This window comes from Plectropomus leopardus, chromosome 5 (genome assembly GCF_026936395.1).
Source record: "Plectropomus leopardus strain MGB_pleo_1.0 chromosome 5, ASM2693639v1, whole genome shotgun sequence".
Taxonomy (NCBI): domain Eukaryota; kingdom Metazoa; phylum Chordata; class Actinopteri; order Perciformes; family Serranidae; genus Plectropomus; species Plectropomus leopardus.
The window spans coordinates 15,615,533-15,638,853 of record NC_142180.1 but is presented as its reverse complement, the minus strand read 5'-3'; the positions used below and the strand labels follow the sequence as shown (position 1 = coordinate 15,638,853).

General features: G+C 38.5%; 1 protein-coding gene across 3 annotated transcripts in view; it reads right to left on the bottom strand.

Annotated features, from left to right (window-relative positions):
- rabgap1l (RAB GTPase activating protein 1-like) overlaps window positions 1–23,321 on the bottom strand; it is a 137,808-nt gene that overhangs the window by 5,150 nt on the left and 109,337 nt on the right. For all 3 annotated transcript variants that reach the window (XM_088077592.1, XM_088077593.1, XM_088077594.1), the window contains exons 19-25: window positions 22,003–22,131; window positions 8,943–9,035; window positions 5,891–6,001; window positions 4,831–4,935; window positions 3,621–3,704; window positions 2,989–3,060; window positions 779–979 (exon numbers count right to left, since the gene is read on the bottom strand). In XM_088077592.1, coding sequence (XP_087933718.1) covers window positions 779–979; window positions 2,989–3,060; window positions 3,621–3,704; window positions 4,831–4,935; window positions 5,891–6,001; window positions 8,943–9,035; window positions 22,003–22,131 — 795 coding nt within the window. The remainder of the gene's footprint in view (window positions 1–778; window positions 980–2,988; window positions 3,061–3,620; window positions 3,705–4,830; window positions 4,936–5,890; window positions 6,002–8,942; window positions 9,036–22,002; window positions 22,132–23,321) is intronic.

Sequence of the window (23,321 nt, the reverse complement as noted above, 5' to 3'; positions counted from 1 at the left end):
ATGCTAATACAGTACACAAAGATTGGCTAAGATGCCGATAAATGCACCAGCTAAACAGCAGCATGTTAACATGATGACATTAGCATGTAGCTAAATGTGCTCCTGTGTGTAATGGAGCTGCAGAACTGAAACTTCTCCCATGTGGTAAGTGTGAAGCAGGATTACAGTGGATGTGAAAATGAAAATGACCCTATCCATAGCCAGTGTTAGATTTTTTGGGGGTTTTGGGCTACATGGCGGACTACGTTGGACAGGACCGTATGTGGATATAAACAGCTCATTCTAAGGTAACAAAAACAAAACAATTCTTATTTTCAGGTGATTATAAACTAATGACAACATAGTTAAGAATATTATAGCATTTCTGCTAATAATTGCCCCTAAACACAGTACAATGGACCTTTGAGTAAAGTGTCATAGAGCAGCTAGTATGGTCTTAGATTCCAGTTGCAGCCTGCTTGGTGTCCTTTTTCTCTACCTTTGCTGTATTATGAGCACACAGAGAAAATACTTAAGCTATAGTAATAGGATAATTAAACTTGCAGTAAACTCTATCTATTATGATTATACTCACAAAAAGATGTCTTTAAGATAATGATTAAGAACTTTATAAGTAACTTATGTCTATTTCCATAAGATGACTTCTATATATTACTTAGAAGTCAGTATATATTACTTATTATATTACTTACGTCTATATAATTCTGTATATTGCCCTGCGTCTCTTCCACAGGTATTGTTATTGTTGTTTATATAACTGTTTGCTGGTGTTTCTGACCTGAATGCGGCACTTGGCCTCAACCAGTTGCAGTTTGGTCTGTGCCAGCTCCAGCTCCAGATGCCTCAGCTGCTCCTTCAGCCCGTCCTTCTCCTCATCCAGCGGCTCAGAGGATGTCTTGTCTCTGCCCGGGGACGAAGCCTGGAGGGACCCCAGGGTTGTAAAAAGGTCCTTACAGTGGTCACAGCCCATTACTTTACTCTGCACAGGGCACACACAAAAAAACATGTTTGTTAGCGGAGGTTGGTGAGTGAACATACTTTGTAGACATCATGTGAAGGAAAACTGCTGTCATGCAGTCGGTCAAAAATATTTGTGGTTGTTTATGCCATTTCTTAAAGACAAACAATTGCACACTTAGTTGTTACGCAAAACTCATTTTATGTATTCAGTGTTAGATCATTGTGAGAGAATTTTGCCCTAATGAGCACACTGTGATCAAAAAAGAAGATAAAATGGATATCTTGTGTAATGGGATCAGAATGCATGATTAATCTTTTCCTTTGATTTAGACTTTTTCCTGGTGGCCATGACTTTACAAGCAGATGCATTGAAAAGTTTTTTTTGTTTAAGAAATATATATATATTAATGCTGTTACATGCTTGCTGCTTAAGGGGAAGTTTAATTCAGTCATTTCATCATACTACATGTACAGCTCCACCCTGACATCCACATACAGCCAAACGATCTTTGTTGGGTACAAAAATGTAACACACAGTCCAGCCAAAGGTGAGCATGCTACAGTGGTCAATTATAGCATAAGTTTACAATATATATGACAGTTAATCATAACTGAACAGAAAATAAATGCGTGACTCTTGCAATTTTTGGGGCTGTACCCACATCTTTGAATGCACTTATTGTAAGTCACTTTGGATAACAGTGTCTGTTCTCTGAATAAATGTAAGTGTTTAAAATAACTGCTCAGGGCTGCTGCAGTCATGTTACCATTGGCAGGGTCCAGTAGTAAACTAGCCATCACATAAGAGGAAATGTTATATTAACCATTAACAATGATAAACAGATGATTTTTCTTCTGTACACTTTTGTTTCCTCCCCGTGTTGGGTTGTGTAATGTCTGCCTGCCTGTTTTAACTGGCAAAATATTACATTAAAAATGATGTCCTGATCTTTCTCAAGGCCTGAGATGATGCACTGTCACACCCACAAAGTACAAATCACATTTGAAGAAGGGCTAAACAAGCTGATGATTGCTTACTTTATAGGTGTGTGGTAATGTACCAACCTGGGCTTGTCTTAACTGATCTGAAAGGCAGAGCAGTCGTGTAATTTCATTGGTTCTGTGATGCAACATATTGTGGATTTATTTAAAAGTTAGAATATCCCCTAAATTACTTCTGCTTCCTTCGACAGGAGCTGTTTATTAACGGGATAATTTGAGTTTTTTAAGGTTAGGCTGCATGAGTTACATATCTGTATTCAGTGTGTTACAGTACCTAAAGTAGATGGCAGTTAGTGCACCTCCAGTTTGGAGAAGCAGGCAGGGGTACTGCCACAGAGGCAAAGCAATGTACTTCTGTGGATGGCGGCAGCAACAAAACGTATTTTAGCCACTAAAAAAAAGTCTCACCTAAAACAAAATCAGTATCAGTTGAAGTATATGCTATACAAGGGGAATTATCAGCACTTTACCTTGCTTTTACCTTTTTGTCAGACAGCCCTTCCCGACAGGGAACTGAAGCCATCATCTGTACTCTTTTGAAAGCCTCCATTTACATAAACAGCAAATTTACCTCGCAGAACGTGGCAGTTGCTGGTCTTCCACTGCCTTGATAATTAGTTTGTGTTATCGTATGAATTTGGGGCTTTCGAGGGTTATTTCGGATTCACCAAATTCACGCAATAACACAAATTAACTAATTAAGGCAGCGGCAGACCAGGAAGGTAGGATTACTGTGTTACTGCCTAGTGTCTTTGAAGAGAGCAGTATTACGGCTTCAGTTACCTGCTAAAAAGAAGCAAGGTAAAGCAGTGACAATATCTCGAGAACCGCGCACCCTTACACAGATATTGATCCCATCTTCAAGAGAACATTATTTAGCCTCTGCTCCAGCAATTCAGTCTGCTTCTCCAAACTCCGGTTGTGCCGACCACCATACACGGTATATAATACACTTAATATGGATAAATACCTTATTCGACCCCACTTGATAAAATCCTAGCTGTCCTTTTAAAAGTATAACCTCACCCTGACGATATCCAGCTCTTCTTTTGTTGCTGCCTGCTGTTTTTCGAGTCTGGTGCTCAGCTGGGAGCAGATCTGAAACATAAAGAGGAAGTATAAAAGATGATTTGACATTTTAAGTACAAGATAAGAGATACACTATTGTTGTTGTTGTTTATTCAAGAAAATTAAACTGAGGAGTAAGATCGTTTTCATCAAAACTCTTTCCACAATCACTTATCTCCACTTACTCAATATTGAGCTTTACCTTGTATGTACTTCAGTCTATATTACCCTGTTACTCTGTGTGAACAGTTACTGTAGCAGTGAAGTATGTTTGATAAAATATACAAATGCAATTAAAACAAAAAAATGTTTTTACCTGTTGCAATGAACTAGCTTGATATAAACAGTCAGGCTGATACTGATATGTAACTTTTAATCAAAGTACAAAGGTCATTAGTTTTACTGCTTCTTTATGTTACACTTGTGAAAACAGTTGAAAAAAAACTCACAAAATAAGAAGTGTGAATAACAGACACAAAGTAAATAGTCCAATGCACTGACAGTACAGGGCCAGAGGGTGTGTGTTTTTTTCAGTTATTTTTTCCATTCTAAAAACAGCAGATAGATTTAGGTCTTTAAAATTGACCAACCTGTTTGTATTCAGCTATGATTGCTGTGGTTTTCTTGATCTCCAGCTCAGCTTTTTCAAGCTCCCTCCTGAACACTTCCTTCAGCTGGGAGAAACAAAACAAGATGACAGAAACATAAAATCTTACACTGATGAGGACGGTGAGCTGATGTAACACAATGTTAATACAAATGTAAATGTCCGTGGGATAAAAGAGCCTAGGTAAGAATTAAAAACATTCACACATCCACTTTGCAGAGTTTTTATGTTATTATATAGTTAAATAGCATATTGCATCAAGCTCTCTTATAGCATGATAACAAATAAACATCAGCAATATTGGCTACTTAAGTGACCAATAGCAACCACCATTCATAGGTAAGGTTATGTTAGAAGAAAATATGAGTTTTAAAGATGCCCTAAATGTTAAAAACACAGAGGCCATGAATTTCATTGAGGGCTTGATTGAGCTGTTGATTAACACTAATTATACGACTGAATATCATTTAAATGCTGATTTTAGCACCTGTTTTCTAGACACCTTTATGGAATTTCTGCTCTAATTATCTAGAATACTAATTCTGTTGTGACAAGATGACTTATAGCTATCATACATTTATTTTCTTTGATCAATGACTGAAACTGATTTAAGTTATTCATAATTAATTTTGCCTTTCAGTGGATTTTTAAGTAACTATAATCATAGTTTTGTCCTTAAGCCAACTTCACAGGACAAACATTCTGTGCTGCCTCTAGAGCTTCAAAATATATCATTATTTTTTTTTCATCACACTGTCAATTTGGTGATAGCATATTGTGAAAGACTGCAATATTGTTTTTTTTCAAGTTGATGGGAGTATCGGAAGAAAACTGCACAAAAATTAATTGTTATGGGTGCTTTTTCTGTTCAGTCCAATGATCAAGTTCTTTGAAAATAGTATCAGTTCAGAAGTATAATGAAAGCAACAGAAAGGCCTAACTGGGCACTCTTAAATAATGTTAATTTTAATAACATTATTGCAATATTCAACAAGGTTTACGCATACTTTCCTCATAACAAGTGGCCCTAGTTGCCTTATAATAATTCAATCAAATATCTGTTTTTTTAAAATAACAAAATACAGTACAACAAAAAAAACGGACTGCAAATATCATTGAGCCACTTGACCAGTTAGGCCTGTAGTCTAATAAGGCCTAAGCAGCTTAATGAGGTGATGGGAAACAGATGTTACCTGCGCCGTCTCCTCCTCCTGTCGTCTCTTCTCCTCCTCAGTCTCCACCAGGCGTTGCTTGGTGCTCAGCAGCTCTTTGTTCAAAACATCAGCCTTGTCTTCTGCCTGAGTGCACATACACACAGAAGCACACAGAGAGCCTTAATTTAATACCAGATCTGCAACTGCTGCACGGAGTCAATTTAAAACAACCACCAGAATGCACAAACAAATACAAATGCAGCAGCACTGGAACATCTGCACTTTTATAATCTAATCCAGTGCCAGGGATTCAGACTGAGAACTGTGCAGCCACAGTGGTCCAGTGGTGTAGTGAGAAGTTAAGTGAAATGTTTGAGCACCTCAACAATAACTGTTGAGGAAGAGCTGTTTAAATGTATACCAACAAACAATACATTTATAAAAAAGTAACCCCTTTAAATCACGCACAAGGGAGTTTGAGAATATATAAAAAGGTAGCAACCGTGATGCCAGAATGTAACCAACAGGTATCAATCGCATACATAATGCCAAAAAAGCAAATTTAGCACCTCTGGGGTTGGCTGTAACTTTTTGCTGGCGACACTGTTTACAAACAGTATCCGACAACTCTTCTATGGTATGGGTGTGTCATAGCCCGCCTCCCAGGACTTCACATGTTCCTGACATTTTGATTCTTTTTTTTTACATTGCAGATAAGATATACTTAAGCTAAAATTCTGGTGTTTAGTTACTTCCTAATATTAGAAAAGACAGGGAAATATTTTGTTTGTATGTTGTTTATGTCACAATAAGGCTAATATAATCAGCTCAACGTCTGACACTACTCCATCAAAAAAGTTAACAATTACAGTGAAATTCAATTACGCATTTGGAGCACATCATTCTTGTTTGCTTTATGTATAAAACAACCAATGTTGGTTTTTGGGAACAAATACTATATGTTAAAACATCTTAACAAAGAAAGAAACCAAGCAGACAACCACATCACCTCTGCTTGACTTGAAACACTATATGTACTGTATGTAAGCACACTATGTATTCATGGGTATGAAAGCATCCTGTAGACCTGCTGTGTTACCTGGTCAAGGTCATTCCGAAGGGCAATCTTGCTGGTGACCAGTTCATGGGCCAAGTCATCATTCTCCTGTTCCAGACGCATACTGGCCTCCTGAAGACGACGGTTCTCTCTCTGGACAAACACACACAGTTGGACAGTGTACTACTGCTTCTGATGTCGATACAAACTTGTAAACAGATCACATGTTAGATGCACTTTAGAACACAAGCCTCCTTTTGATAAAATGGAGGCATATCAAGAGAAGTTACTCATTAGTTACATTTTACGGCAGAACATGATGTTTTTGTATAAATACTGTAATATAAATACACATTTAGCATCTACAAAGTCATAATTGAAATAAGACAAACAAGTTAATTGTTAACATGACGGTGTATTTTAGTGCAACGTTTCAATTTTAATCTATTGCTGCAGTCAATTAAAAAAATGTCCCAGTGCCCACACACACACGCACACACACACACACACACGCGCGCGCGCACACACACACACACACACAAAAAAGTCCCCATTGTAGACCATTAGTGTAGTCTCATGACTACTGGTCTGCCTATAAACAGTCTCACATGATGGCCATGCCTCAATGGGACTTAACAGTTAATGTGGTTACGAGTGGTCACCTGACACAGATGTCTGTCACTTCTGCAACAATAACCTCTTTTACCCCTGATTATCTTCACACACACACGCACATGCGCACGCACACACACACACACACACGCACACACACACACACACACACACACACACACACACACACACAGACATATGTACGCTCACGTGATACAAATAATCTGTAAATATATAATGATGCAAGTATTGAAAAGCAGATCACAGAGTACAAATACACCTCAACATCTGTACATAAACGCACACTCCGTCATATGCTTTGGAGGCAGTTTGTACAACGCTCCTCAGATTAAATTAATCACTTCCTGTGAGCAGAGATGAAATGGGTTTAATTTGGACAAACAGGAAAGACCTGCATCGTCTCAGTTAGACTGGATGGGAGGTTCTCTATGCTGCAGCCATTTAATCATGTTTCAGACTGATTAAACATCTGAGTCTTTGGTCAACTCATAGCAATCAGAGAAAAAAGTTAAATCTCACACATCAAAGTTTAATGTCTAGGAAATATAATTTAAGATGAGGACAAACAGTAAGCATAAGGACCTGTACATAATCTCATATCAAAATCTCTATTGGAGCAGAAGCAGCTTACCGTGCTGCTGTCCACGATCACGTCTTCAGATTGAGCCTCAAGCAGCACAGACTAAAGTTAAACACATGATCCTGACAAGAGTTTCCCTTCTCAGCCTCACCCTCTCGCTCCCCTCTCTTTCGTTTTTCCATTGCTTTTATTTTGTAATAATAAAGAGATTGAAAGCAGCCAAGCAAAAGTACAACTGTCTAAAAAAAGTCATACAGATTTTTACAAACATAAAAATAATGCGACATACATGAATACAAACACACACCCCAAACAGCACAACACAATGAGTACATACCTGAAGCTGGAGTGAAAACTACATAAAAATGTTAAAATACAATAAGCATTAAGTAACTAGAATCCAAAAAAGATACTGCTTCAATAAAAGCGTGCAAGTTTTAACCCTGTGCTAATTTACAGGCAGTAACATTCCTGCTTTGTCTCCTTTCTGTCCTCTTGCTCTGTAAGAAAGTCTTTCCACAGGCTGCAGAGGAGATGGCTCTGAGCCAACATCTTATCAACAATAAAAGTCCTTCCTTCCTTCCCTCCACATCCAGCAGCTTATACAGCGCTGTTTACGCCAACATATCACGCTGGTTACTTGTCTATCAGAATGTTTATAACAACTACTTTTTTAAATTCTCATCTTGATTTCATGTGATTTTATCCACTCACAGTTACAACTTTTTGGATATTTCATCAGCAATGCAGAGTTTTTCTGACTAGGGAACATTATGACTCCAGGGGAACAAGCCCATGACTGCAACATATTATGAGAATTAAGAAACTAACAAACAAATAAACTAACAAGCCACTGAGCATTTTGATTCTATTAAATTAAAGCAAAAAACCCCCAAACATTTGCCTTACAGATCAGTCATGTATACATCTGGATTTTGGCTCAAACGTGGGCAGGAACAATGAAACAGCAAACTTTGTTTGAAATGTTAGAAATTAATTTAAAAAATAAAACTATTCCTTTTACTTTAAAAAAAAAAAATCCACAGACCATAAAAATGTAATCTGAACAACTCTGATTATGTCACATTTTGAAAAAATAAAAATAAATAAAAAATATTCCCTGAGCTGATTTTGAAAAGAAAAGAAAAAGAACAGCAGATTTATAGAGGGGCAAGAGGAAAAGACAAGATGCTGGTACAAGAGATGCTGTCTGTTGACAGGTTGAGTTTGTCTGAATCTCTAAATATCTGCCTAACTGCTCCTGTTTTTACCCTCTGATGATAAAATCATTTTCAGCAGCCAAAAACCCCTTGACAACACCTCAGCAGCTTCTCCCAAAAATAAATGTTATAGATGTTTGGGTCAATAATGATAAAAGTCTGTGATGTGTGAAAAGTAACTTTTCCAGCCAGAACAGTGTCACAAATATTAACAAAGGTACAGCTTGACAAGACAATAGTGTATTCATAGGAGATGTCTAATCTTAGAAACACGGCTAATTTTAGCAGATACTTAGTACATCATAAACTCTAACTTTTATCAAAGAGCAGAGCCTTTTCTTACCATCTCTAAGACTCAACACTACCTGAGAAGTTACTGAATTAAAGCCTACAGGAAACGAGGCTGCTGTCACATAAATACACTGTATGTGCCTTTGTATGCGTGACTTTAAAGGGGATGGGTGCATTTAACATCCTCACAGGGTGAATAAAACAATTTCCAAACTCCTCCAAACGCCTTGTTTTTTTCTTCCGGTGAGTGAAGCAAATCTAGCAGCCACTTGCATATTTTAGCAGCATTTGAGTGGCGAGTGGTGATAATTTCCAACCCTGGTGTGTATGTGTGTCTGCGTGTTTGTGTGTAAGTGTGCGTGCATCCTACCTGGAATCGGTCGATGGGGTCTTCCTGTTGCAGCTGGCTCTCTCGCAGTGTCTGATATTCCTTTTCAAACTTCTTCAGCTTTTTGGTTGGAACCTAAAAACAACAGAAAGTTGATGTCATCATTTTAACCTTTGTGAAACTAAAGCTGCCTGATAAAATCCCAGCACAGCTCATCATTTTGAGAAAAGCAAGTGTAAGTGGAAAGTGTAAGCGGCAAGTATAAGCGCAAGTAAGACCTTCTTGGTTCAGTCAGCTTTCTCCACAAAAGGGTCTCAAATGTGGAACACACTACCCTCCAAAATAAAATCAACTCAAAATATTAAGCTTTTTAACAAAAGTGATAAAGGGTGCCTGAGGCAAAATCTGATCTGTGAGCATTTTTAACTTTTTTACATTCTATAGTTGTGTGTTGAAACTATATGTAACCTTAATATAAATATTTACCTTTTTGTCTATTACCATAACTGGTATTATATGCACATTATTGCATGTAGCTTTGATATCTTCTTTTTCTTTTTCTTTACTAAACGCCTAACTAAGGACAGGAGTTGGAAACCAGCAATAGCTATAATCTCTCTATGAGAAACATGAGTTGTACGGATATTTGCATTGTCATAAAATAAAATATCAAACAAAAAACATGAAGTCCTTCCTTTAAAGTGCAAAATGGGGGTGACCCATCCTCTAGAACTTCAACTTTAAATGTTAAAATGTTTTAAGGCACAATCTGTAATCCAAATGTAAACACAAAAGACCAGAGGCTGTCATTCTGCCCACGCTCATTAACAAGTCTCTTAAAATACAACAAAAGCTATTAAATGGAGACACACATATGATTATTTCTTTATCATACATGCCTCTTTTTTTTCCAATTATGAGTCAATATTTCTGTGGTCAAAATGAATGACTTGACATTTAAGCATTTCTCCATCAACACTGGATATCTAAGTTAGTGGGGTTGATGGTGAGCTTATGTAGTTTAGCCCACTTTCTTCAGTTTATTTCCAGTAATTGAGTACTCCAAAGCAAGTCAAGATAACTGTTAAAACAGTCCAATTTTCTGAAATCGGTCAGAATCCATTTTGAACCTGTGACCCTCAGTTACAGCAAGTTGGACGCAGAAAGGAACAGAGAGTTTAACTGTGTTAACCGAAGCCCATAAAAGATATTTTTCTCTGAGCTATGGAAACATAAAATCTGCATTTCCACATCTCTGAAGTCCAGTTCACATAAACATACCGCATACAGTCTCTGCCAAATCAATTTTCTGTAAGGTGTAACTGTCTCTGAAATTTACTGTCAAATAAGCACGGAGAGCTTAAAAATACACAAACACTAAAACAAGACTTTCAATCACAGTTATGGAGTGAAAACACCCCAAATGTAAGCAGTGAAATATGAGACAACACTGATGACTGACTGATATCGAACTGCATATGTGTGTGTGTGTGTGTGTGTGTGTGTGTGCGCTTCAGAAGGGTGGTAATGTTATCTGCCCTGTGTGGAAACAGCGTTGCCATAGCGCCCACCGTTAGGGCTGGGGATTCCAGGCCAGTCTCAGTCACATGACCCTCTCCTCTGAGACTAGCGTGTGTGTGTTTTTACGAGCATGTGTGTCCTTTACCGTCCTGTGTTTAAATCAAGTCAAGTACCTGATCCACTGTTACATGGGTGCAGCTGTATGCCAAAGATCTCTTGATTCATGTGCTATGGAGTACATCTATGAAAACTGAACAAAACAGACATCACTTTTTCTGAGGCAGAAGAGTGTTACAAGACAGCACGAACAAAAGCTTTCGTGAACTGAGTATAGGTTTGAGCCACCAGAGGAACATATTGTACAGTTACTTAACAGGGGATGTCAGAGATTAATATTTAAAGCTTTTTCTGAACATTTAGTCATATAGTCATGCGTCATATGTTACTGCTGTGACAAATTGAATCAATAAATGTCCTTCCTGCTGCTTGTATGACTTTGAATTAAACTCATTTACTTCTTATATATTTGGTGTTTACAGATCTCACATAAATTGTACTTATTCACTACAGAACTAATAAAATGTTTTTGTCAAATGTGAAGAAATTCCCTGAAGGTGTTCTTGAGATATCGCTTTCATTAGAATGGGATGAATGTAGAGTCGCCGTGATCTTGACATTTGACCACCAAAATTAAATCAGCTCATCATTGAGTCCAAGTAAATGTTTGTGCAAAATCTGAAGAAATTCCCTTGAAGTGCTGTTGAGATATTGTGTTTACAAGAATGTGCTGGACGGACGGATGGACGTACGTACAGACAGACAGACAAAGACAGAGACAGACAACCTGAAATCATAAAACCTGGCTGGAGGTATAAAAATACCCTATTGCAATTATTTTTGACAGACAATATGATTGCGATATGAGTGGATTTTAATTGAAATGGTAATTTTTTTCATTTTATTTTCACTGGCAAAATATAGAAAAGATGATGTTTTGATTTTTTTGGGGTGACTTGATTTGTTTTTCCGGGGTGTGTACCAAACAAGCTCATTCCCATTAGCCTGGTGTATGATTTGTAAATCGGGGAATCTCTGTATCACCATGATGCTTACCTAATTATAGCATTTTGTGACACATTTTACCTTTATCAAAAAATTGCAGCTCCTGCAATTTGTTTATTGCACTTGGCTATATTGAAATGTAGATATTATTTCTGATTAATTGTGCAACCCTATCAGGCTACAAATGAAGAATATCCTGCAGAATGACGAAACACAATGCCCCAATAAACAAGTTAAAAAGCAGAGCAACACTACATTATAGATTTCCTCCTATAATAAAAACCAGATGAGGGAAACTGAACAAGCTGCTAATTCAGAGTGCTTACCAAGGCAGTCAAAACCTGTCCCCTTATTACTGACCAACAGGTTAAACCTTTACATCTATGACAAAGGAAGCCCTGACGTGAATAAACATCACACTGTAATCTCTCTGACACACAATTCCCCAGCAGATAACACATCTCACACTCATTCTGTTGCTATCTGTGTGGGAAGAAAGAGCAGCTTGGTCTCTGCAGGCTGGTTAATAATAATTTTATTGTAACAAAACAACTAACATGGTGTTCCTCTGCAGGCACTAACACATCCTCTTACACACTTATGGTGCTGAGAGGGGTTTTGGATGGAACCAATCTATTAATGAATTCAATTATAATGTTTTCTCTTCTTGTTGTCAGTCAATGTGATAAAAGTCTGTCTTTTTAGTTCCTGAAAGTTGATATTTAGTAGATAAGATTTTTTTGTTTTACATGGCAGCAACATTATGTCACTATGTTACAACTTTGTTTTAGCTAAGTTGTTTTAGCTAATCATTTCAATGTAAAAGTAACGTTTTTAGTATTTTCTTCCAATTTGTTACTCTTGCCTGGGTGTAAAAAGGCCTGTAAAAATACACAACCTACCCTTGTACACTTAATCTTTATTCTGAAATGGGAGTGACTGAGGTCTTTTGTGGCCCAATACATACAGTCCAACCTTAAATTTACAAAGCTCATGTTTCTCACAGTGAAATATGATACAAAGCAGCCCTTTCAGGATTATTTGATAGTAGTAGATGAAGTAGATTTGGTTTTCTGTCATTTGTTCCCTTGATGATAAACAAAACAATATTAAAAAAAGACCAACTTCCCTCTCAGCCCTGAGTGTTGAAACCTGTGCCATAGATTAATGCCAAAAATATAAACTGAATACACAAGAGGCAGAAAGAGAGGGAGAATTGTGTGGTGTGTGCGTTTCCTGAGATTTTAAATAGCTCCAGTTTTGATTTTGAGACTCGATCACACCCACATGTTCCAAAAAGCCCACATGTTACATGTGCTCTCCTCCTCTCACACACTCATTTATGGCCTTTACCAATTCTCCCACAGAATCTACCCCACCAACCAAAGACACTGCTTGTGTCATCTTTTCCGAACACCGTGGATGTGATGCAGCGGTTTATGACAGATTTCTGCAGGTTAACAAACCAAAACTGCCAGTAAGCAGGATCCCCCCACCCCCCACCCCAATGTTCAACTTTCCACCTGCACACAAAGTTTTGACACTACAATTAAGATGCAGCCATAACAATAGACAATGCCTAAAAAGAAGGCTTGGATGTTGCTGCAAAAAAAGCTACATATTGTAAAACGTGGATACTTCACACACATCTTTAACCCGGCAGCACTGACGGCATCTATACAATAAGCACAGTTTCAAGGTGGACACCCAAGATTAGGGTCACCAATTCAGTATTTCATCAAATGTCTCCTTTTCTGTGCCTTAGATACGGCATCAAATAATGGCAAGAGGAATGTTTTATCCAGATTATTATGATGTCACAGCGGAGTTGAACTTGACCTTTTGGATATAAAATGTCAGCACTTAATCTCTTTTCTCCAATTTATGAGAAATGTTTCCATAATTAGCTTATGAATTCTTGTGGTATGGCCAAAATGTGTCTTGAAAGGTCACAGTACCAAATTTGAAGAAATTTCTTCACGGCCTTCTTGAAATACAGCTTTCACAAGAATAAGTCAGATGCAAGGTTACAGTGACCTTGACCTTCGATCACTAAAGTCTAATCAATTCACTGATAGTCCAAGTGGACGTTTGTGCTCAATTTTAAGAAATTTCCTCAAGGTACACTTGAGATATCGCGCTCTCACTTGGTTGCTTTTATTGGGTAAAAAGGGGTATTTTCTATTTTCTGTGAAAACAGGCTGCACATGCTGCGTGTGTTGTTTGAAACAACCGCTCTCCTTTTCCCAATGGCATGCTACCATAACTCAATTTCTCTACTAATCCTAATTTTATATAAAAAAAAACAAAAAAAAACAAAAAAACGTCACAGCCTCAGTATTTATTTATTTTTGTAAGTCTAAAAGGATTTCACTTTTGTTTGACACAAAGCTGAATTTGTGAAACTGAATGAATGCTCTAACATAGCTGAGCCCTGATTGGCTGAGAAGAACAGATTTTAGTGATCAGGATCAATTAAAGAAAAGCAGCTGGCAGAGATTCAGTGTTTTGCTCAAGGACACTTAAGCATGTTGGGTAATTGAACCTGGTTGTCCTGGATTTACACCACCTTCATGATTCAAAGTGAAGAACTTCAAAAATAAGGAAGAGGCTCTGTCTTGGTGATACATGTAATGGCACAGTACAGGAAAGACTTTCTGTTTTAACAACCCGGTTCTTACAACCCTAACTTTGTATTTACATGTGCAGCCAGTGTTAAGCATTGTTCTCTAATAGTGACACATTTAAATCGGAAGCATCGACAGTCAAGCTGAAATCTAGCTACTGATTATGCAACCTGCTGCTCTCCGACACCCCTTAAGCACACAAACATTACAGCATGACTGTGTAATGAAATGCAATGCAAATCTAGGCTGTGCTTCCCTGTTAGAGGTGAGGCTTTTATTCAAACATACAGACCCACTATGGCTACAATCACACAAGTTCCCCAACTCCATGACCTTCCATTAAAACTGCCGCAGGGCGCTTCCAAATCTCAAAATCTGCTGTTTTTTTCAGTTGGCTTGTAATTCAAGTTGGATTGAAAACTGATGCAATGAATATGTAAATATGTTGCAAAACATATTCTACAAAATGACAATATTACAAAACTCCCTGCCTTCAGAGAGACTGCTGCCATTTACATTGATAACGTATTTTGTTTTCATCCTGCTGCTGATATATTTATCTAGAGCTACTTATAGTCAGTAAAACTGTAAAATTAGTTACAATTTTCAGGTCATCAACATCACAAATTATCATCAGTGTTACAGCAAAGTGCTGATAATTTTCCGACATTCTCAGTGACTTCCCCGACATCTCAAACTTAATGCTCTGCTTAGTCACGACTGGTGAGTATGTAAAGGGCTCAGCACTGCACTCAAGGCCACTTCAGACACACATGGTTACTGATAGACACTAAAACACATAAACACTTACAGTTTCAGGGCTCAAACCGGCTGATGCATGCTCACACTCACTTCACAGAACTTTCAGAGTAAATGTTAAAAGCCAGTGTGAGGACAGAATGGCCACTCTGATTCAGGTAATGCGATTAAAGACGCTTGGTGCTGCAGGAAATGGTACCAGGCCCACTTTTAGATTTCTGACCTGAATCCCTAAAGTAGAAAATGGAATTGGTCCCAAACCTCCAAGCCAAGATCACACTGTAGTGTTGTACAGGGTATTATACTACCTGTGTGTGTGTGAGTGTGTGTGTGTGTGTGTGTGTGTGTGTGTCCATGGCGGAGGATGATCTGCTCTTACATAAAGTGGCTGTCCAAGAGTTTGAATATTGAAATTAGGGCAAAACCAACTGGACATCTAAGGAAAAAATAGGTCATGCCATTCAATTACCCACGTGAGGGAAACACACACACACACACACACACACAAGGTCTCCATTGATTCCAAATTTAAATCAGTAATTGAAACAAACTTGACAGCCACAAACAAGCATCTGAACTCACAAAGCCTCAACCTCAAACACCAGACTCACTTTCAGTAGAAACATATACACACACCAACACAAAGTCTTACAACATCTACCTCATGGAAAGAAAAATGTAATTTCTGTCAAATCTAACTACTGATACCTGTTTATGAACTAATGTATAAGCAATGCCAGAATAAAAAAGAGAGGAAAGATAAACTGAAAAAAGCCGATTACAAAAACAGGTGAATTCCACTTTCCATTTCTCTTATCTAGAACTGTAAGAGATAAGGTTCAGAAGGAATAGTTGGAAATGTTTCTCATCAGAGGTAAATAGGAATATATCCAGAAAGGGATGAAACAAGGAACAAATAAAGAAAGACAGAACTAGAGAACAGACCTACCACCGGTCTGGGAGCTCTGAGAGGTCTGGAGTGGGCGACCAAGCGAGCCAGGGTGTCCTCCTCACCCGGTCGGTCGACTACATGAGCATCGTACGCCACCATGATGGAAACCTCCTGCATCATCTTGACTCCTCTTGCTCCCGACGGCAAGGAGGAGGGAGAGGATGAAGAAGAAGGAGGAAAAGTGGCAGAGAGGGAAAAGGAGAGGAGTGCAGCTGACAGGTTTTGTTTCTCTGAGAGAGTGGAGGAGGCGACTGGCTGCTTTCAAGAGTCCCTCAGGAGCCAAGACCCGCCCACTGAGAGGAGGGGGGGCGGGGGGAGTGAGAGGGTAGTACAACACACCTGTTTGTTTCTCCCTCGCCCTCTCTCTGTAACGCTAGAAGTGGGCGACAAAGGGGGATGAGTTTGCTTTTTCTTCCTTTCCACTGAGTGAGTACTTCCCCCTCTCTCTCTTAATGTCTCTTATTTGTACCTCTCCCTCTCTCACTCTCCTACACTCTCTCTTTCAGTTGCACTCAGGAGGCTTTCTTTTTTTTGTTTCCTGCTGCTGGTAAAAATAAAGATAAAGGCTGTTTACACATCTACACTGAGTCTGTGTGCATCTGAGAGAGATAGGAAGGAAGTTGTCAGATCAACCACAGTGACTTGTCGTTCATAGCTGCACGCTGTTCCAACAGTTAAACCCAGGAAGTGAAGTGACAGCCACTTTGAGGCTGTGCTGGACAATGCTTGAATACTGTAGTTTCCTCTCATGGATTCATCTCTCTGTATTTGTCTTACTATGTGACTTTTGATGCCACAGTGGGTTTTCTGTCTTTCCCTGTCATATCTGGCTGCATAATAGAGGTCGATCTGCCGATTTGTGCTCCTGTGACACAGTAAAATGTTATGTTTTAAGCCCAACCTCTATTTCAAAGTAGATTTACTTAGCCCTGTTGTGCCTCATTTCTGATGCATTCTGCAGCTTTGTTTGCCTGTCATCTCCTCTATGCATAAGATTTTAAAAGGATAATTCTGCATTAACAACAAAAGGAGATACACTAACTAATTTAATGCCACATTTCTACGGCATGGTACAGCATGGCTCCACTCTCTATTTTTTGGTTTTCCATTACCAAAAACTGTGGACAGCACCTGGTTATGTTTTGAGTATCACCTCAGTCGAGGTTCCAAGCGAGATGAACTGATGCTACAAGGTTGAGTTAACACTGCAGACCACTAACTGGTCACAGAGAATCGTCACAAGCTCAACATGAATGCATTTATCGCAGGTACATTTTAATTTAGTCACCTTACATTGCAATACCTGTACTGTCATCCACTTACATCTGCACTGCCAGCATATCTCTTATAGTGACAGCTCTCTGCAGTAGCTCAGGGACTAGACTATTGTTTCACTGCTATTTGTGTTTTTATTCTTATGTTCATGTTTTGTACCCCATGTATTTGTGTTTTTGCATGTGTTGTATAATAAACTACCATGTGCCAGAATTTTACTTGAGACAGCTGGCATTTTTTTAAGCCAAGCTACTGTTAATAGCACCCCAAATCTTAATATTTCAAAAACTTTCATAACTGCGTCATTCACTACATACACTATGCTGTACAGTTAACGAAGTACAGACGTTCCTGTTTGGTTGCCTATTAAAGGATTCAGAGTGCCATGCTGAAGATGATGTGGCAGCAGTTTCACAGAGCATCACTATGTCGATCAGCTGACAATCCCATCTACACTTAGGGGCTCTCTGCAATGGAAAATAAAATAAAGAAAAGGACCTGGTACTAAATTGAGCTGGGTCAAGTGGTGAGCCGTACCATACAGCGAAAATGGGGCATAAAGTTCATGCAAGTGTTAGGGCACTATTGTGTGTAATATCTGACGCCTCTAAAGAGCAGAAGAACATAGATCATGTGTATTAAAAAGGAAAACAGTGGTAGCTTTACAAATCTCAAAATAACCTTTGTGCTAGAGAAATCTCAATAATAGCAAAGAGTGACCATGAATTACGAGTCACACTGAATTATTTATCAAAAATACATAAATAATATAAGTAACATATTAATAAAATATTTCTTAGATATAGGTTTTAAAGTAGTATATAAAAAAGAAGGGACACAAAATTCTTTAAATTACTAAAAAGATTTAAAAAATTAGGAATAATAAAATCAATCAGCTATTTTTTGTTCAATAAACTTCACATTTAATTAATCTATTAAGTCATATTTTAGTACAATAATATGAAGTGTTCATTTAGCTGCATTTACTTTCCTCTGTAAATCTTTCACTCTGAGTTGCAGTTTAATTAAAGTCAGCTTAGTGAACATGATAAACAAACTGTTCTTTAATGAACTAACCAGCAGGTTCATCTAATGTTAACATAAGAGGCCAGTTTCACAAAACAGTCTGTGACTGTGTGAGTCTTTATCTATCCATGTAGGCCTTTCTCTGGGACTCTTTATCTTTCCTTCTCTATAAATTATTCTGTCAGTCTCTACACACATCCCTCTATCTTCCTCCTGCTCAGTCTGTTAAAGTTTAGCCTTTCTGTTGGGGGGATTTGGTAAAAACCGGATTAATCAGTCAAACTCTGAGTAGCAAATGAATACACAACATCGCTCTCCTTTTTTTCCCTCAAAGTCCTGAAAAGTCATCACTCCAGCTGTGGCCGGGTGGATGTTTAAGAAGGCTGAGAAATTCAAATTCTTCCCATAATCCCCAGAGAGGATAAGCCACCCTACTGCCCGTTGTGTTCATCAAACCAAGGTGCCAGTGAATTCTTTCAATGTTTTAAGCAGCTTACAGAGTTCAGCTGATCCGATTTAGACGTCGACAGAGAAAATATGTAAAAAAAAAAAAAAAAAATACGGGGTGAACAGAGAGCAAAGTTTGGAAAAGCAGGTTTTTCCTTTTTTCTCTGATAGTCATTGAACATGGCAGGTCTTCTATCACTCATCCAAGGAAAGCAGTGTATCAACTGACTCTCCCAGTCAACACGTCACCATTTAACCACATGTTAAATGACTACATGACTGTAGTTTGGGTTGGTTGGATGGTCAATGATAAAATTGGGGAAAAGCAAGGAGTAGAAGGAAAGGAAGACTCTTTCTTCTTTTCATCCTTCTCATCACTCTGCGGTCTTTTTTTAATCTCTCTCCCCCCTAACTGGCTTGCTCCATATACTTTTATCCACAGGGAATATTCTATTTTAAAAGTCAAAAGCGTGACTGGTTTGAAAACATGACAGTATAAAGGAGACGTTTTCAAGGAGAAGATATTCAGATACACACACACACACACACACACACACACACACACACACACACACACACACAGTTCTGATGTGTAAACCTTGGCTATCAGGATGTGTTCAGTATTTTTCTCTCTCTCTAAAAGTCTGAATTCTCTCAAATTTGTAACCAAGAGTCCAAAAATATGCAGCCTGAGGAAGCCTTCCTGTAGGGCGGCTAGATGTTTGTGATATTTCTATGAGCTTGTATCAGCTTCTACAGCTGATACAAGTTAAAGACCCAATCAGACTGAATAAATTCAACACACTTCATTGTGTAAGTGCTAAGAAAATTCAGAGGAGAAAGCTAGTCTTTCTATGGCTTGTCTGAGAGATGAGAGAGAGGAGGGAACAAGGAGTGAAAAATCAACATGCCACCTCAAGAGGAAACTAAGGAACAGCAGGGGAGTGAAAGATCAGCGAGGGATGATCAAGAGATGAGCAAAGACAGAGACATGAAGTGCTTCTGTCTGTCCTCAGGCTGTGTCCTCCTATCAGACACACTACCTGTTTTAGCTCACTTTACCTGCCTGAGCACAGTCTCTCTTCATTCAGCATTTGTGTTTTGCTGACACTTTATTTAGTCAGTGGCTTCTGGTGTGTGTGTGTGTGTGTGTGTGTGTGTGTGTGTGTGTGTGTGTGTGTGTGTCCATCATCCTGTGAATGTATTTACCCATACAGACAGGTGGCAAATACATGGAGAAAAAAACTTAATAAATGAGTGGAGAAACAACAAATGCAGATGCTACGGGGCAGGAGAGGTCACTGAATAGTTTGACGAGTGTGAAAATGATGTGAATCATGAACTCTGGCCTTCACTGTCAACAGATTAAGATCCCGTTGACCACTCTGGTACACCACCCAATTAAGCAACACAACAATTTTGTCATACTTAAGCAATTAGCTGGAAATAAAATCACCGTCTCTAAGACAATTTTTGGACACAGAACCAAAATACACAACAAATAAAGTGAGAAATTTTGTAATAATGACAAGCACTGTATCGATTGCTAGGACAATGCTAAGATACTGGAAAACACCCAGATGTCTAAATAAAAAGCACATAGTAAAAGTGGCTTTATGTGAGTTTATGCTTGACAAGATGAATATCAGCAACAAGAGTAGTTTAGGATCTTTTTTGGATGTACATAACACTAACTGATAAACCTGTCGTATGAATGTCCCCTGATAGTAACTGTTATTGTTATATGTTTCATGGGTAGTCTTCCTAGTCATGCTATTACTACTATGCCCATTATACTATTGATTTTATTTTTATTAATTTTTTTTGTTAATATCGCTTATACCAGTGATATTACACATACTGAAAGCAAAAACAAATATCTCACATTGTAAAACAATGTACTGTTCCAAAGACAAAGGCAATGAAAATTGGAAATAACAATAAAAATGATGTGTTATTTGGGTCAACCACCAAAATCAAGACACAGAAAGATGGAATATCTTTAGGAAGAACGGTTGGGGTTGAGACTCATCAATTTCTGTGATGAAACTTGTAAGTGTGTGTAATCAGTTTGTGAACCTGTATACTACATGTTTGAGTGCGTGTGTTTGTGCGTGCCTGTATGTGTGTGCACTCTTATACAACATAATGCCTGATATGACAGGTTGCAATGCAGCAGGATTGTGCAAGAGTGCCAAAAAGCTACCAAACCACTGCAGGATATCCTGTATGTAGAAAAGCAGAGAAATACATCAAACATGCAGGGCCTGTGTCCTGCCATAACGCCCTTGAGCACAACACAACATCACAACCTGCTTACTCATTGAAAGTTTTACTAGATAAGAAAGTCCAAAAATGCCTGAAATGTAAAATATTAATTCTATGTAGATACAGGGAGTCATGGAGAGAGACAGAGAGCAGCGAGCAGGGGAGAGACAGAGAGGAGGGTGGATGTTAATCTCTTCCATCTTTCTCAGTCAACTCTTTCCTTCCTCTATCTCAACACACTCTGCTGACACACACACACACACACACACACACACACACACACACACACACACACACACACACACACACACACACAGAGACACAGACACACACACCATGATATACACTGTGTACAGCTTTTGGTCTCTGGTGGCCTCAGCAAATTCCCCAAATGCCAGCAGCCTCATTAAGGTCAATAGAAGGATGATAAGGTGTGTGCGTGTGTTTGTGTGATAGTGCGTGTATGTGTATGTAAGGGAATTTTGTGACCACGCAACCCAGTAAGCTTTGAAAAAATATGACTAGCAGGCAGTCCAGGTCAAGAAACAAAAACATGTAAAAAAGACTAATAAAAACAAAGCACCTACTCCTTTTGACAGTTAACCTTTGTAAAATGCAGTGCAAATAAAATACAAGTAACCTAACCAAATACAAAGACAGAAAAGAGGTTTAAAAAATTATAGGTGACACCAATGAACATCTCAGCAGTGCAATAAAAATCAGTGATGTCCCTCCATTAGATAGTACACCATACTGCATTCAATTCCTACAACAGCCACTTGTATATGACACGCTCCAGGACCTCTGACTCCTCTGGTTAAAGGTATTTGTGTCTCAGTGGGAGATGCCAAGACAGGAATTCCTAATTGTGTTGCTTGGACTCATACAATAATCTCATAGTCACTCTAGGAAGGATGTGTGTGTGTGTGTGTGTGTGTGTGTGTGTGTGTGTGTGTGTGTGTGTGTGTGTGTGTGTGTGTGTGTGTGTGTGTGTGTGTGTGGGTGTGGGTGTGGGTGTGTGCGCGCATATATGTGTGTGTGTTTGTATTGTAACATTGCAAAAAGTTTTATTTTACAATTAAACTTTAAATTAAGACACAGGGAAAGTAAGGAATAAAGGGCTCAGGGACAGCAGTTGCATGTGTTTGTCTGTAGAGGTCCTTACCTTGATGTTGCAGGCCTGCTCCATAAGCCTGCGGGCATTCTCTGCAGCTCTGTAGCGTTTAGGGAGCTGGACTCGGAAGAACTTGAGAGCCCCTTCAAAGTCCGCCTGCAGGAGGTCCTCTTTGGACGTCTAGATTGTGACGTGAGGAGGTGCGAGGGGATGGTGGTGGAGAGAGATAGAGACAGAATGGTCATTGAGAGTCAGACATACAGAGCACAGCATAACCTAATTGGCCAACTGTCTCAACAATTGCTAATTTGCATTAGATTTCTACATTCAGGGCAGACAGGCTCTTTCCTTTTAAGAGCAATTTCTTTTTTGCCATTTAGCTTTTGAGTCTTTCTTTGGTGTATCTCATGATCTTTACAGGTGCTGTTGCACTTGCTATGTTTCATTTATTGCATGCTTAAAGCAGTTTGACATTATTCTAATTTTGACCTTTTATTTAAATCAAGAGAGCACAAGCTTAATGTCTAAAATGCAAAAACCAAACCAAAACAAAATAAAACAATAAAAAAAAATAATAAATAAAATAAAACAAAAATTAAAATTGTCCACCTAGAAACCACTGCCAAGTTTCATTAGTCTTGAAAGGTGGTGTGAGAAAACAGGTTAAAGCAGAGGGCACTGACAGGATGTTAGTTGTTTGAAAGCACTCTATTCTGTTGAAAATGAGTGTCAAGATGCCAGACACAAAAGCCCAGACTAAGTGCCATGAGAATCAGTCAATAAGAATCCATAACACCATCTTGTGGTGTAAAGATGCATTGTCACAAGAATTAATCTAGAGACATTATTATATATGTACTGTACAAGGCTGATCAACTGTTACTCAAAGACCAAGTATTTATCTTATTAAACTTGGTCCGCTTTAGACCATGTCCTGGCTGTTTCTTTCTTATGATAATTGAGAGTGTGGGATCAGTTTTTACGAAATATAACTTCTAAGCCAGTGGTTCCCAAATGGTGGGTCACAGTCCAAAAGGGGGTCGTGGGTCTATTCTGAATGGACAGCAAATGACTCGTATGTGTGCCAAGTTTGTAAAAAACAAAGTTTGTGGTGAAGTTTAGTAAATTTACAGCAAAACGGTTAGATTTTGAAGTGCCATGTCTGTTTACTCTTGCAACACATTTTATTTCTTTTTGTTCTACACTAATGTGTTGTTTATATTTAATTATATAAAACTGAATGTGTGGACCTTGAACTAATGACCCCTAAGCTTGACCCGTTGGTATCCACTGTTCTATGAGACTATGAGGCAAAGTGTCCCTTTTTTAGTTGATGTTTGCTTTTATCTTGTATGAGTTTTAAATATGAA